The sequence below is a fragment of the Triticum urartu genome, chromosome 3A (genome assembly GCF_056163025.1).
Source record: "Triticum urartu cultivar PI428250 chromosome 3A, HENAU_Tu73, whole genome shotgun sequence".
NCBI lineage: Eukaryota > Viridiplantae > Streptophyta > Magnoliopsida > Poales > Poaceae > Triticum > Triticum urartu.
The window spans coordinates 210,633,415-210,649,942 of record NC_141875.1 but is presented as its reverse complement, the minus strand read 5'-3'; the positions used below and the strand labels follow the sequence as shown (position 1 = coordinate 210,649,942).

General features: G+C 50.0%; 1 protein-coding gene across 1 annotated transcript; it reads right to left on the bottom strand.

Annotated features, from left to right (window-relative positions):
* Positions 1-14,552: 14,552 nt before the first annotated feature.
* LOC147979236 (ethylene-responsive transcription factor RAP2-6-like) lies at positions 14,553-14,969 on the bottom strand. The gene has a single exon (XM_087515096.1). The coding sequence runs from the start codon at positions 14,967-14,969 to the stop codon at positions 14,553-14,555; it is 417 nt and encodes a 138-aa protein (XP_087371222.1).
* Positions 14,970-16,528: the final 1,559 nt, after the last annotated feature.

Below are 16,528 nucleotides of genomic sequence, written 5' to 3'. Positions count from 1 at the left end.
GCGAGAGCGAACAGAGAGATGGGGAAGGAAGAGGAGCTCACCGAGCGGCACGGCGATGGCCCTTGGCAGTTTAGGAGCGCAGGGGAAGGCCGAATCGACAACGGTGGCATCGCGGTGGCCGGACATGGGGACGAGGACGAACGGTGGCTACGGTGCTTCCCGGTTCCAGCAGAGGGCGCCAGTCGAAGGAGTCGACCCCGGCGGGGCTCACCGACAGGGTCAGCGGGCGCGGGGCCGCCGGTGGCCACGACAACAACAGAGGACGGCGGCGACTGCGCTCAGAGGTGGACGAGGAATGAGGGGGGAGGCGAGGAGGAAACTGGTGGGGAGAGGGAGAGGCGAAGCGGGGCAAGTGATGAGGTGAGTGGGAGAGGCTCCTGAGGCGTCGCCCTTATCCTCTCTCGGTGAAGTGGTCGGGCGGCGCCGAGGCGCCCGGTCGGTCGAACAGTGGGAGGTGGGAGACGACAGGGGAGGGGGAATGGGCCACATGGCCTGTTGGGCTTAGCTCGGGGGGGGGGGGGGGGGTTAGGGGCCTTTTCTCTCTCTCACCTCCTCTTTTAGTTTTAGTTTTCTTTTTATCTTTTTAAACTTCTGTTTCAAGTAGTTTAGGCTAGTTAAACACTTTGCAAAAATGTTGGTTCACCACCAATATTAATTATGCATTATATGGCACAAGATGAACATTTTAGTTTTCATGTTTGAGCAATTTTGAATTTCACTCAGCATTTGAAATTGAATTCAACTGGAATTTGAAATGGAATATTGATCAAAGTGACTAAGCATTGTTATAGCAAAATGATTAGCTTGATGTCATGGATTACTGTAGCATCATTACACCGGGGTGTTACAACTCTCCTCCTCTAAAAGAAATTCTTGTCCCGAGAATTAAGAGGTGGAAGGGAACATGTCGGGGTATTTAGCACGGAGGTTATCCTCGTGTTCCCAAGTGGCTTCATCTTTAGTATGATTCGACCATTGCACCTTGAGGAACTTGGTAACCTTTAGGCGGGTTCAACGTTCAGCTTCTTCGAGAATGCGGATCGGATGCTCTTTGTATGTGAGATCATCTTGAACTTCAATCAATTCCGGATCCACTTCACGTTCCGGATCCTTGAAACATCGACGAAGTTGGGACACGTGGAAGACGTCATGGACGTGAGAGAACTGAGGTGGCAACTCCAATTGATAAGCCAGCAGTCCACGACGGGCCAGAATGCGGAAAGGAGCAATGTAGCGGGGAGCTAGCTTGTCCTTGACTCCGAACTGATGAGTGCCTCTCAAAGGAGTGACACGAAGATAAGCTTGTTCACCAGGTTGATAAGTTGAACCCCGGTGTTTCCGGTCATAGTTGCTCTTCTGGCGGGACTGGGCCGCCTTGAGATTATCCCGGACAATGCGAACCTACTCTTCAGCTTGTTGAATAATGTCTAGACCAATGAGCGTCCGTTCCCCAGTTTCTGACCAATTCAGAGGGTTTCGGCACTTACATCCATAAAGCACTTCAAAGGGTGCCATCTTCAAGCTGGCTTGATAGCTGTTGTTATAAGAGAACTCCGCATAAGAGAGAGATTCTTGCCACTTCTTGCCGAAAGAAATAACACAAGCCCGAAGCATGTCTTCAAGAATTTGATTTACTCGCTCGACTTGGCCTTGGGATTGGGGATGATAAGCAGTGCTCCAGGTAATATGAGTTCCCATTGCCTCTTGAAAACTATCCCAGAACTTTGAAGTGAATATACTGCCACGGTCTAAACTAATCTCCTTCGGAATGCCGTGGAGTGACACAATTTGGGAGATGTACAAGTTTGCAAATTGACTAGCTGCGATAGTCTCCTTGACTGGCAGAAAGTGAGCAACCTTCGAGAATTGGTCGATGACGACGAAGATAGCATCCTTTCTGAGACTTGGGAAGGCTAGTGACGAAGTCCATCTGAATCTTATCCCACTTCCATTCAGGAATCAGAAGTGGTTGTAGAAGTCCAGCTGGTTTCTGATGTTCTGCTTTGACACGACGACAAACGTCACATTCTTCAATATATCAAGCAATATCTTGCTTCATCTTGGACCACCAATACTTCTGACGAATGTCTAAGTACATCTTGGTATTTCCCGGATGAATAGAGAGAGGGGTGTCATGCGCTTGTTTCATCACCTTCTCTGTCATAAGCTCGAACCGGGGTACTACAATACGATCTCTGAAATATAAGGTTCCATCTTCACCAAGTGAGAAATCTCTGGATTTCTCTAAGGCAAGATCCTTTTTCATTAGATCAACATGAGCATCTTTGGCTTGTGCAGACTTAATTGCTTTTAGAAGAGTTGGTTCCAAGACAAGGTTATTCAGAGAACCCTGTGGAACTAGTTGAAGGTTCAGCTTGCATAGCTCTTCATAAAGGCGGGGTTGAGCTTTGTAGACCATGTGATTATTGCAATAAGACTTACGGCTCAGGGCATCGGCCATTACATTAGCCTTACTAGGGGTATAGGATATACCGCAATTGTAGTCAGCAATAGCTTCCATCCATCGTTGCTGACGAAGGTTCAGATCTGGCTGAGTAAACAAATACTTCAGACTCTGATGATCGATGAAGATCTCACAACGTTTACTGAGAAGGTACTGTCACCACAGCTTTAGTGCATAGATAACCGCAGCAAGATCAAGGTCGTGAACTGGGTAGTTCTCTTCGTGAGGACGCACTTGACGGGAGGCATAAGAAATCACCCTGCGCTCTTGCATTAGGACACAGCCTAATCCTTGTCGTGAAGTTTCGCAATAGATGACGAAGTCCTTGCGAGAATCAGGGGAGCAAGCATTGGGGCAGATGCCAGCTTGTCCTTGAGTGCCTGGAAACTTTCCTGACACTTATCAGTCCGATCAAACTTAATGCCTTTGTGTAGCAGATTAGTCAGTGGCTTGGCGATATTGGAGAAGTTCTCGACAAAGCAGCGACAATAGCTAGCTAGTCCGAGAAAGCTTATGACTTGCTTGACAGTCTTCGGAGGGGTCCAGTCAAGAATAGCTTGCACTCGCTCTGGGTTGACGGCAATACCATCCTTGGAGATGACATGCCCAAGGTAGGTTACTCCGGGAAGCCAGAATTCACACTTGGAATACTTGGCATAAAGTTGATGTTCTCGAAGCTTCTCTAGAACAAGTCGAAGATGTTCAGCATGTTCTTATTTGTTCTTCGAATATACCAGGATATCATCCAGATAGACCACGACGAACTTGTCGAGGTAATCCATGAATATGTAGTTTATCAGACAGGAGAATGTGGCTGGAGCATTGGTCAAGCCAAAAGACATGATGGTGTACTCGTAAGAACCGTAACGAGTGACGAATGCGGTCTTTGGAATATCCTCTTCACGAACACGGATCTGGTGGTAACCCAACCTCAAGTCAAGTTTAGAGAATATCGATGAACCAGCCAGTTGATCATACAGATCATTGATCCGAGGAAGGGGATATTTGTTCTGAATTGTAGCTTGGTTGATAAGACGGTAGTGTTGGACCAAACGGTTTGTTCCGTCCTTCTTGACGAAAAGATAAGGTGCTCCCCAAGCAGAGGAACTTGGACGAATGAAACCCTTGCAAACAGATTTGTTGATTTCCTCCGTAAGTTCAAGGAGCTCATGAGGCGGCATCTTGTAGGGTCATTTGACAATAGGAATAGTGTCTGGTTTCAAGTCGATGACGAACTCGACAGCCCGAGCAGGGGGTATTCCTAGAAGTTCTTCTGGAAACACATCTAGGAAGTCGCAAACAACTGGAACCTTTTCAATTCCCTCAAGAGGTGTTGCGTTCAACGCATTCAAGACATAAAGCCGTGCTTCAGCATTTTGAACAATCTGAGCATGGTAGCTTACTATCTCATCGGAAGGATGTAGGAGATGAACGCCTTTGGTGGTGCAAACAATAGAGGCGGTATGTGCTTTCAACCATTCCATTCCCAGAATGAGGTCAGTGTTGGAAGACTCGAGAATAATGGGTGAAATAAGGAATTCCAACCCTTCAATCTCAACGGGAACGTCGCGACCAATCATGGTAGTTTGACATCGGCCCGCAGGGGTGCGTACCACTATCGGAGTGTTCATGGGCTTGCATCGAATGTCGTGTGTGTATGCAAACTTTTCTGACATAAATGAATGTGATGCTCCTGAATCGAATAAAATAGAAGGCGGCACTGAGTTAACAAGGAGAGTACCCATCACAGTGGCAGGCTGGTCTTGAGCTTCATTCAGATCAATGTTGTTAGCCTGCCCACGACCATAAGGTCGGGCATTTTTGTTGCGGGGTTGATTGTTACCACGAGCATTAGAAGGTAGAGCCAGCTGATTCTGATTCTGAGGATAGTTCCTGGAACGGTGACCTGGAAGGCCACACTTGAAGCACAGACCATCATTGGGATTGGGAGTAGGAGCTTGGGGTGGTACAGCTCGAAGAGGTTGCCTCTGCGGTGGAGGGGGAAGACGAGGTGCAGCATAGGACTGTATTGGTGTAGGTGCAGTTGGACGATACATGCTGTGGGGGATCCATATCCGACGCCTCTGTGCTAATGGGCCCGAAGATGAGCCAACGTCATGGCTGCACCTGAAGGATCCCTGGTGTTCTTGAAGACCAGTCTCAACCTGAATAGCCTTGTTCACTATGGTGGCGAAATCAACAAAGTCATGCACTAGGAGCACTAGCTTGATATCAGGTGAAGTCCATCACGAAACTTCTCTTGTTTACGAGCATCAGTAGCAATGTCTTCTTCAGCATAACGGGACAAGTCCAAGAAATCCCGCTGATAAGCATCTACAGACTTGTTGCCTTGGGTGAGGTTGCGGAACTCGCGCTTCTTCTTGTCCATGATTCCTTGAGGAATGAAGCGGGCACGGAAAGCATCTTGGAAATCCGGCCAAGTGATGACCGTTCCAGTAGGTAGGGTACGCCTGTGGCTGTCCCACCATTGAGCAGCGGGACCCTTCAGAAAGAATGATGCAAAGGTGACATAGCTAGCAAGGGCCACACTAGCAGACTCCATTTCATACATGATGTCGCGGAGCCAGTCATCAGCATCAAGGGGCTGAGTTGAGCTGTGGTAAATAGTTGGGTTGAGGCGCATGAAGTCCTGCAGAGTTACCGGTGTTGGCTGTTGATTCATGTTCGGACGAGGAAACTGAGCCATCATTTCTTCCATGAACTGGCGGTTCAGCTCAAATTGTTGCATCATTCCAGCAAAGAATTCGGGCGGTGGTGGATCGTTGACACCACGGTCAAGGCCAGCGGGTCTAACCATCCTGCTAACATGTAACAGGGGGTAGTTCAGCAATGAGCATTTGCAAAGACAAGGATCATTCATGATGAAACATGCATAATGAAAGAGGTACGATGGATACCACTTCGTAGTCAACACGACAGTGTGTGTACTATTCAAAATACTATTCTAAGGAAAAACTATGGCTTATCCAACTTTGGGGTGAATGTGGTCACAGGATCCTAATGTTAGAGTTAGTAAATTCGTTTAACCCGAATGGAAGAGAGATCAGAATCCCAGAGTATAGAGGAGGAGTAAAAGATCCTACTACCACCCAATGGCGACATGGGCCCGTAAGACACACAACCATGTTAGTAAAAGTTTTTTGTGACTAGACTCAACTTCAGCCAAGGAGTTGGAAAGGGGGCTACCTATAGGCAGTCGGCTCTGATACCAACTTGTGACGCCCTCGATTCAATCGTACACTAATCATACACGCAAATGTGTACGATCAAGATGAAGGACTCACGAGAAGATATCACAACACAACTCTAGACACCAATTAGAATAATACAAGCTTTATATTACAAGCCAAGGGCCTCGAGGGCTCGAATACATAAGCTCGAATACACAGGAGTCAGCGAAAGCAACAATATCTGAGAACAGACATAATTTAAGCAAGTCTGCCTTAAGAAGGCTAGCACAAAAGCAACACCGATCGAAAAGGCAAGGCCTCCTGCCTGGGAGCCTCCTAACTACTCCTGGTCGTCGGCGGCCTCCATGTAGTAGTAGGCACCCTTGGTGTGGTAGCAATCGTCGGTGGTGTCGTCTGGCTCCTGAGCTCCACCATCTGGTTGTGACATCCGGAAAGAAGAAAGGGGGAAAAGAGGGAGCAAAGTAACCATGAGTACTCATCCAAAGTACTCGCAAGACTTACCTCAGATCTAAACTAAGTATGCATCTGTATCAAAGGAAATGGGTTGTGTCTGTGGACTAAACTGCAGAATGCCACAAGAGAAGGGGAAAGCCTAGCCTATTGAAGACTAGCATCTTCAATCATCTTGTAGCATATAGAAGAGTACAGATCAACATAATGTAAAGTAGTAGTAGTGTTATCAACCTCGGCCAGAGATCTTTTCTCGACACCCTGTGAGAAAGCAATCCGGGAGCCATACTATCCAGTTATCACCTCAAGTATCCAGTTCTAGTTGTATCGATCGGGATACAACTCCAAGTGTCCGTTACCGTAGGACAGGCTATCGATAGATGTTTTCTTCCCTACAGGGGTGCACCAACTTACCCACCATGCTCGATTAACTCCGGTCGGACACACTTTCCTGGGTCATGCCCGGCCTCGGCCAAACAATACGCTGCGACCCAGCCTAGGCTTAATAGAGAGGTCAGCACGCCAGACTAAGACTATGCCCCCAGGGGTCATGGGCCATCTCCCCGGGAACTCCTACACGTTGCGTACGTGGCCGGTGAGCAGACCTAGCTACCTCCTTAAACAAGGTAGGATCTTACACAATCCAACCCGGCGCGCGCCGCTCAGTCGTTGGCGTCTATGAAGCTTCGACTGATGTATACGACGCGGAATGGCCATACTATGCCCACGTGATGGTTAGTGCTATCAAGCCAGAGGCCCCTCGGATCAAATATCCAAACCGTAAGTGTGTTGGTAGTGCGGTCACGAGCAGAGACTCACGAAAGATGTGACCCCGTCGCCCCGTCTCGAGTACTTGCGGCAAGGGCTAAGAATGCCCGACCATGCCTCGTAAGTATCTCGCGGGCACCTCCTGGGTCAACCCGACTCCACATCACTCGCAATTAAGCTCGCGCGGGTACCACTCAGGGCTGACCCGTCTTTAGTAACATGGTTCAGTGTAAAGTCATAGTAACCATAGTAACTGTGTGTCTAAGACCAAGGGACACCCTGAGGAACCACCTTTGGTGGATTCCACCCGATGTAATCATCAAGGTGAACATAAGAGGAACCACCCTCGAGGTTCACACTTGAGGCGTTGCACGACAGAGTCGTATCGGAAGTGGTTAAGGAGGAAATCACCCTCGATGACCACGACCGAATAGCTACACTACAGAGATCTCATCAGGAGTGATGTATGAGGTGTCACCCTCGGCACTTGATAGTAACTCTGCAGAGTCGTACAACTAGGGGGTGATGTGCGGTGTCGGGGCCTGGACGTCGATCATGTTGATCGAGACATCAAACATAAAGCAGGGCAACAAGGACAAGGTGGGGGTCACTGATGGATCACTAACCAACCTATACTAAGCAGTTTAGGATAAGCAGCTAGGTAACATTAAGCAGGTAACAAAAACAAGCTATGCATCAGAGTAGGATCATACAGAAAGCAGTAGCAGTTCTAATGCAAGCATGAGAGGGAAAGAAATGGGCGATATCCAAATGATCAACGGGGGTTTGCTTGCCTGGAAACTCTGTTGAAAAGGAAGAAGTGTCGTCGTCGACGTGGTCGATCACAAGGGCATCAGCATCGGTTTCGGGGTCTACCGGAGAGACGAGGGGGGAGAAATAATAAATATAAAGCAAACAAAGCATCACAAAGCATAACATGGCAATATGTCGTGCCGGGTGTGACCTAAGGTATGGCTACACAATATATGTAAAGGGGGAAAACAACCGGGAATGTTTTCCCAGTTCCGGACCTGTGTCAGACAGATGACCGGAGGGGGAATGTTCCATGTTCAGATAGTTAGAGGCATCTGACAGGTATGTGGGTAGCGTATTTGGGTTCGTCTCGTTTTTCTGAGCAACTTTCATGTATAAAGTTTTTGGATCTGAGCTACGGTTTAATTTCTATAAATTTTCAAAGTTTTAAACATTTTTTTGGAATTAAATATAATTTACAGAAAGGTTTATTGCGTCAGCCTGACGTCACAGTGACATCAGCAGTCAACAGGGCGGCTGACCAGGTCAAACTGACCAGTGGGTCTCAACTGTCATAGACATAGGGGCTAACAGTGTTTTATTTTAACTAATCAGAGTTAATTAGCTACTGGACCCCACCTATCAGTGACTCATTAATTAATTAATTAATTTTAATTATAAAAAACGTTTTAGTTAGATGATTAAGCGGTAGGGCCCGCGTGTCAGTGGCACTGAGTGCCCAGTCAGCATAGTTGACTATGATCAACGTGGTCAACTGGGTCTAGGGGGCACACAGGTAGCGACCGAGAGGCGGGCCCCGCCAGTGCCAGGCCAGCGCCGGCGCGGGAGCAACACCGGCGAGGCCATCCGTGGCGGCTGAACGCCCGAGATGGCCGGAATCGCGCTATGGTGCATCATTTGAGCTGTGGTTAGGCGCGTTCGGAAGCTGACGATCTCGCGCGTCGAATGCTACCAACGTTTGGGCCTGGGAATGGCCGGAACATCGCTGACGATGAGCGTGGCGGACGGCAGTTCGGGCATGGACGGGGATCGTGCTACAGGGCTCCAAAACGACCGTGGTTGGTCGCGTTCGAACGCGGGCTCGATGCCGCGTCGCGTGGTGTGGTCGGTTGGACTCGGGGGTGACCGGAACCGCGCCGGCGACGAGTGGGGCGGCGGTGGCTTTCGGGCGACCGACACAACGGCAGCAGCAGTGCGCAGAAGCGCGAACTAAAGGGGCGTGGGAGGTACTACGCAACGTGGTGAGCGCTTGGGCATCAGCCTATGACCAAATGGTCGACGGAGACACACCGGCGACGTGCCCGGGCGGCGACGTGCCCGGGCGGCGGCGCGTTCGGGCGCTACGGAGGAAGTAGCTGGCGAGCGTGCGAGAGCGGCCAGAGAGATGGGGAAGGAAGAGGGGTTCACTGAGCGGCACGCTGATGGCCCTTGGCAGTTTGGGAGCGTAGGGGAAGGCCGAATCGATGACGGCGGCGTCGCGGTGGCCGGAGATGGGGACGAGGACGAACGGCGGCTGCGGTGCTTGCCGGTTCCGGCGGAGGGCGCCAGTCAAAGGAGTCGACCCCGGCGGAATGCACCGACAGGGTCAGCGGGCGCGGGGCCGCCGGTGGCCACGACAACAATGGAGGGTGGCGACGACTGCGCTCGGAGGTGGACGGGGAACGAGGGGGAGGCGAGGAGGAATCTGGTGGGAAGAGGGAGAGGCGGAGCGGGGAAAGTGGTGAGGTGAGTGGGAGAGGTGCCTGAGGCGTCACCCTTATCCTCTCCCGGCGAGGCCGGCGAGGTGGTCGGGCGACGCCGAGGCGCCCGGTCGGTCGAACAATGGGAGGTGGGAGACGACAGGGGAGTGGGAGTGGGCCACATGGCCTGTTGGGTTTAGCCCGGGGGGTTAGGGGCCTTTTCTCTCTCTCACCTCCTCTTTTTCTTTTAGTTTTATTTTTATCTTTTTAAACTTCTATTTCAAATAGTTTAGGCCAGTTAAACACTTTGCAAAAATGTTGGTTCACCATCAATATTAATTATGCATTATATGGCACAAGATGAACATTTTAGTTTTCATGTTTGAGCAATTTCGAATTTCACTCAGCATTTGAAATTGAATTCAACTGGAATTTGAAATGGAATATTGATTAAAGTGACTAAGCACTGTTATAGCAAAATGGTTAGCTTGATCTCATGGATTACTGTAGCATCATTACACCGGGGTGTTACAGAGGGTTATATGATCCAATTATATTATCATTGTTGATAGATTGCACTAGTGAAAGTACGGACCCTAGGCCTCATTTTTAAGCATTGCAATACCATTTTTGTGTCCGTTTACTATTTGTTACCTTGCTGTTTTTATTTATTCAGATTATAAAAATATATTTCTACCATCCATATTACACTTTTATCACCATATCTTCACCGAACTAGTGCACCTATACAAATTGCCATTGTATTGGGTGTGTTGGGGACACAATAGATTTCTTGTATTTGATTGCAGGGTTGCTTGAGAGAGACCATCTTCATCCTACGCCTCCCACGAATTGATAAAACTTAGGTCATCCACTTGAGGGAAAATTGCTACTGTCCTATATAACTCTGCGCTTGAAGGCCCAACACGTGTCTACAAGAGTATAGTTGCGTAGTAGACATCATGGGCATCCAAGTTCCGCTATTGGTTATTGACCGATAAGGTGTCTCAGTCATGTCTACATAGTTCTTGAACCCGTAGGGTTCGCACGCTTAACGTTCATTGATGATATAGTGTTATATGAGTTATATGATTTGCTGACCGAATGTTCTTCGGAGTCCCGGATGAGATCAGGGACATGTCGAGGAGATCCAGAATGGTCCGGAGGTAAAGACTGATACATAGGACGATAATATTTGGACACTGGAAGAGTTTCGGGATGTACCAAGTAGAAATCGGGTCACCGGAAGGGGTTCCAGGCACCCCCGGAGGTTAATGGGCCATATGGGCCAAAAGGGAGAAGCACACCAGCCCACAAGGGGCCGACGCGTCCCTCCTAGGACGCGTACCTTGGGGAGAGAATCAAAGGGGGGGAGTCGGCCTCCCCCTTCCTTTCCTCTCCCCCCTTTCCTTCCCCCTCCGGCAAATATGGTAAGGGGGCACCACTTGGGAAAGACCCCAAGTAGGATTCGGCCCTACTTGGGGCGCCCCTTGGCCTCTCCCCTCACCCCCATCTATATATATGTGGGAGGGGGTGTCACACATAACCACGATAATCTCTTAGCCGTGTGCGGCGCCCCCCTGCACCGTTTACACCCTCGGTCATATTTTCGTAGTGCTTAGGCGAAGCCCTGCGGAGATAGCATCACCATCCCCATCACCATGCCGTCGTGTTGCCGGAACTCATCCACTACCTCGCCGTCTTGCTGGATCAAGAAGGCGTGGACGTCACCGAGCTGAACATGTGCTGAACGCGGAGGTGTCGTACGTTCGGTACTTGATCGGTTGGATCGCGAAGAAGCTCGACCACATCAACCGCGTTACTAAACGCTTGCGCTTTCGGTCTATGAGGGTACGTAGAAACACTCTCCCCTCTCGTCGCTATGCGTCTCCTTAATAGATCTTGCGTGTGCATAGAACTTTTTTGTATTCCATGCAACGTTTCCCAACAGATCTTAATGGAGGAACTCTCAATGAAAGCACTAGTGTCTGTGTCAAAACTGGCAGACCTCGGGATAGGGGGTCCCAAGCCGGGGATCTCGGATCGGTGATAACAGGAACAAGGAAGACGATATTTTACTCAGGTTCGGGCCCTCTTGATGGAGGTAAAACCCTACGTCCTGCTCTTGTTTATATTGATGGAGGTGTATCATATACAAGCTTGATCTACCTCGAGATCGTAAGTTGTGTTCTAACCCAATGGCTAGGTGAATGTAATTGCGATTCGGTCCACTCTAAAGACTAAACCCTTTGGTTTATATACACGCCAGGTAGGGCACCTAAGGTTACATGGTCGGTATCCAAGGGCACATATGGAGACAACAAGAGTTGTCTTGAAGTATACGTCAAGTCTTCGGCAGGCGCAGTCTGAATCCATCGTGTAGCAACTGGAGTCCACCTTGAAGAGAACGAGGGCCTACCGGCCCATCTGAGGACTATAGGCCGACTGGGTTACTACCCCCAATTCTGGGACACCGTCACCCACCGAGCAAATGAGCGACATCAATGACAGGATGAACAGTGTCATTGTGTTTGTGGCCACACCACCCAACCCTCATCATTCCGTCATGACCTGTCATTGTGCCTTAGTCATGGCCGCGTCACTCAGCACCCACCATCCTGTCACGAGCCGTGGTTGCACCTCTACCATGGGGGCACCACCTAAACAATGCCACCTTATATTCCTTTCCCCTCGCAACCTCACCGCGGAGTGAATCGTCGAGAGACCACCACCACCCCCTCAGCAAACCCTCACTCTCTCGACCCCAGCAAAGCTGATGCTGTTAGAATGAATTCGAGGCATATCATCGATCATCTGAGGACCAAGCAATCACACGAGCACGACACCAAATTTTTTAACAAGGTTCACCGATATGGCTACATCCCCGGAGCTTGACTATGGACGCTCCTCCCCATGACACCGCTACAGCACCCGGTCACTCTGGACACCGGCACATGCCGCCGGCTTCCCCTGCGTTCCGGTGCTATTATGTTGGCATAGGTTACATCGTGTGTCTAGCCCCGCTATATATGAGAGGCATAGGATACAAGTGTCCTACTAGGACACGACTCCATATCCTATCTAAACACAATACAGCTACAAGTCCAACTGTAACTTATCTTGTACACTATATTCGACACAACTTCAACAAACTCCACCTTGGTGAATATACTCCACCACCCTGAATTTTTCCATGCGTCAAACTTTCATGTATATTGGACTTGAGTTTATCCCATGAGCACCGCTGCTACTCCAAAGACTCCATGTGACTCCACCTGCAATTTGTAGTCCCTTCTTTTCTTGATCACAGTCAACGCTCGAGCAAAATTAAGTTCCTTATTACTCTAGGTGCTCCCAACTTCCAGAGTATCAGTCCAACGTCATCACATACTGATCACTGACGTGCATGAAAGTGAACAACTCACATATTGGGTGTCACACATAAGAGTTACCTGAACTCAACATCACCGCTCCTTTCTTGATCGTCTATCTGAAACTTGAAGAAATTTCACCGTTGCTTGTAGTCATCCCGAGTCAGATTCACAGTTGTCTCACCACATGTATGACCACCAGATCCCTGGCCCGTCTCCATGTCCCGTGCATACCGCACGCCTCGCCGCTATTACCGCGTCGAGCCTCCGCTGTCCTGGTCGAGTCTCAAGGGTCGCGAACCCACACCACTCAACCTCCATTGCGGAGTACCATCGATCATCACCGACCGATGATGAGTTTCACGCTTTCATCAGACCACTGGGTTCCAGTCCGAACTGCATGTCACTCGCTTTTTCCCCCTTGCTGAATAGGCTTCGATTCTCTGGATTCTTACACCATAGCCCCTCAATCCAGCTCCACCTTCAATATGACTCCATGGTAGATGATCAGTCCACCCTCGCGCCTCGTCGACTTCAAGCTCTCATGTGCACCGTCTTGAATCAACCCCGCGCCATAGCCTTGTCGAAGCCACACAAGCACTCGGGCCCTGTGCCACGTGTTTCCACGCCCCAGAAGTCGGTCACCACCAGCATCACGCTCATATGTCGCTGTCGCTGATCCCACCATCGTCTTCTGTTCCAACCGACTCACGTCGATCCGTCAGACTATCCAGTCCGACCCAGCCGAAATTATCCGACTGCAGCCATGCTCCATTCCGTGTCCTGTCAGTCCGCACAACTCCGTGCACTACTTGACGCCCTGTATTTGCATGATCCTGCACGACACACTCGAGGCTCGTCCTAGCCTTATGTGTCAGGCCTGGTTGTACGCACACGAAGCCCTCAGCAAACTTGACCCAAAGAAACAAAACATCCGTGCAGAAAACTTGACCACACAATTTTTTTTTCTTGTCTTTTCATGCTTAGCTTCTCCATGTACCTGACATTTTTTCCTTTAACAAATCTCACGCCATGAAGCTTCCCAGATCAGCTCGTCCTCGCCATATACCATCGGCCTCCCGTACGGTCCACACCGTGGCTGCTCCTGCAACTAGCCACAAAACACTGCGCGCTAACACCTGGCCTCGGGCCTGACTGCCCCAGCTGGGCCTTAGAGCCTGCCACGCACGTTCCTGGTCTCGAAACCACAACCAACACGCTCGTCAGTCGCCGCACGTGCTATCTGCTAGGGCTGCCGCTCTTGCTTCCGCCTGCCGCAAGTCGCCAAGCGACTCGGTCTCGCCGATAGATGCTGAACCAAATACGAACATGACTCAACAACAAATGAGGCGACCCATTTCTTCCATGGTAGTTCGTTTGGATTGACGCGGACAAAAAAGCCGGCCCAACGCGCCGACCCAAACGGACACGCGTCCGCTTTCGTCCGCCTGCCGACCCACTCCCGATCCATTTTTAAAACTGATTTGCGTCGGCGCGGACACAAGACGAACGCGCGCGCTCGCCCTCTTTCCTCACCGGGCCCGTTGGTCGGTGCCACATTAGATTCACACACTCGCCCGCCTGCTACGTCGTCGATGCCGCTGGCCATTTTTTCAGATTAAAATGGATACATAAATAGTTCTAGTATACACAGATAAAAAAAAGACCACTGCTCGTCGCTTTCTGATTCCGACTCGGTAATGTCCTCCTCCGACGTTTGAAGGTAGGCGTCAGCAAGCTGCTCGTCTTCAAAGTCCCAACCTGATGTTTCTTGTAGCTTCAATTTCAATTGAGGTGCCTGCTTCCGCGAACGCGTGTCCTCCCGATAGGCGGCTCACTCCCTCCTCATCGCGTCCCTCTCCGATCTCAATTGCTTATAGAACTGGCGCTCGTCGACGGTGTCCTGCGGGTAGCCTCCTGGCCACAGCACCAAGGCTTCCACGTCCTTCTCTGCGATGGCGAGGCGACGCTGCCGCCTCCGATGGACACGACGATCCTCGTCGATGAAAAGCCGCAGGAGAGGCGCCAGATCCTGCGCCCACTGGCTCGACACGTTGGGAAAATTCATATCCCGACGAGGCCTCAAGAGGCGCCACGCCGCCGCGTCGTGCGCGCGGGCCGCCTCCTTTGCGGTGTCGAAGGTGCCGAGGACAAGACGTTTCTCGCGAAACCAGATCTCGGCGGAGAAGGCGCCGGAGCGGCGCTCGCGGACTCCGCGAAAATCCGAAGCGCGTAGGCAGCAGATCGACATGGTGGCGTAGAGGCGGCGAGAATGGGCGGCCGATAGAGTGTGGAGGGAGCGCCTTCTTTTATAGCGAGCGCCGGCCGCGGCGCGCGCGCGAACCTTTCCCGCGCGCTGGAGCGCCAAAACCAGCGCGCGCGAACCTTTCCCGCGTGCTGGAGCGTCAAAATTAGGGCGACGGCATGATGTTAAACACGCGCGGTCATGAAAATGGATCGGCCCGTTGGGTGCACTGCCGACCCAAAACTAAAAGAGGGCGGACGGCGGGCGGGCGGCCGACCCAAACGGACAAAAAGCGAACAAAAACGCCGTCCGTTTGGGTCGGCCCGTTGGAGTTGCTCTTACCGCTTCCGATTGCTTTTCCCGATCTCGGCGAGAATCACACCGTAGTCACGCCTGCATCTCAAAACTCAGTACTTCCTCTGGATCAACAACCAACAACCTCCGGACAACCTAGCTCATGATACCATTTATTAGAATGAATTCGAGGCATACCGTTGATCATCCAAGACCAAGCAATCACACGAGCATGACACCAAGATTTGTTAATGAGGTTCACCGATATGGCTACATTCCCGGGGCTTGACTATAGGCGCTCCTTCCCATGACATCGCTACATACCGCACCCGGTCGCCCTGGACACCGGCACATGCCGCCGGCTTCCCCTGCGTTCCGGTGCTATTATGTTGGCATAGGTTACATCATGTGTCTAGTTCCGTTATATATGAGAGGCATATGATACAAGTGTTCTACTAGGACACGACTCCATGTCCTATTTAAACACAATACAACTACAAGTCTAATTATAACCTATCTTGTACACTATATTCGATACAATTGTAATAGATACAAACCTGAGAGAAATTGGTTGGTGGAAGGGAATGCACCTCGAAGTTTGAAGCAATGGCGCAGCAAGATTATCGAATCCGACCACCACCTAATGACAGCGAGCGATTTGTCGAAGAACAAGAATGACACAGTGCGGGCGGCAAGGAAGCGGACAAAGAGGAAGATGCGGAGCCGAAATGAGAGACATGGCCAACAAGACTGGCACACATTTCCAGCTCCTTCGGGCTATATAGTCACCCCGCCACCCCCATGTCAGTCCCGCGATTGACAGAGAAAGATTGAATGGTTGCTTTGACGACGTGGCAAACGATACAATATCAAGATTCATACGGGTGGATCCGACGTTATACCTTGCGTCGCATAACAAACATTCTCACGAGCGTGAGCTTTATATCTGGACAATTAGAATTTTTACAAAAATGTTGTTACTCTCGCAAGCATACGACTCATCACAAAATAAAGAAATAGGAACATCGTGTATTCGATCTTTCCAAACAATAGGAAGAGTAAGGATTTCATGTTTAATATATAAATAAAACATAGAGGATATTCATATACTAAAACATAAAGAAATAGGAACATCATGTATTCAATCTTTCCAAACAATAGAAAGAGTAAGAATTTCATGTTTAATATATAAATAAAACATAGAGGGTATTCATATACTAAACATAAAGAAAGAGGAACATCGTGTATACGATCTTTCCAAACAATAGAAA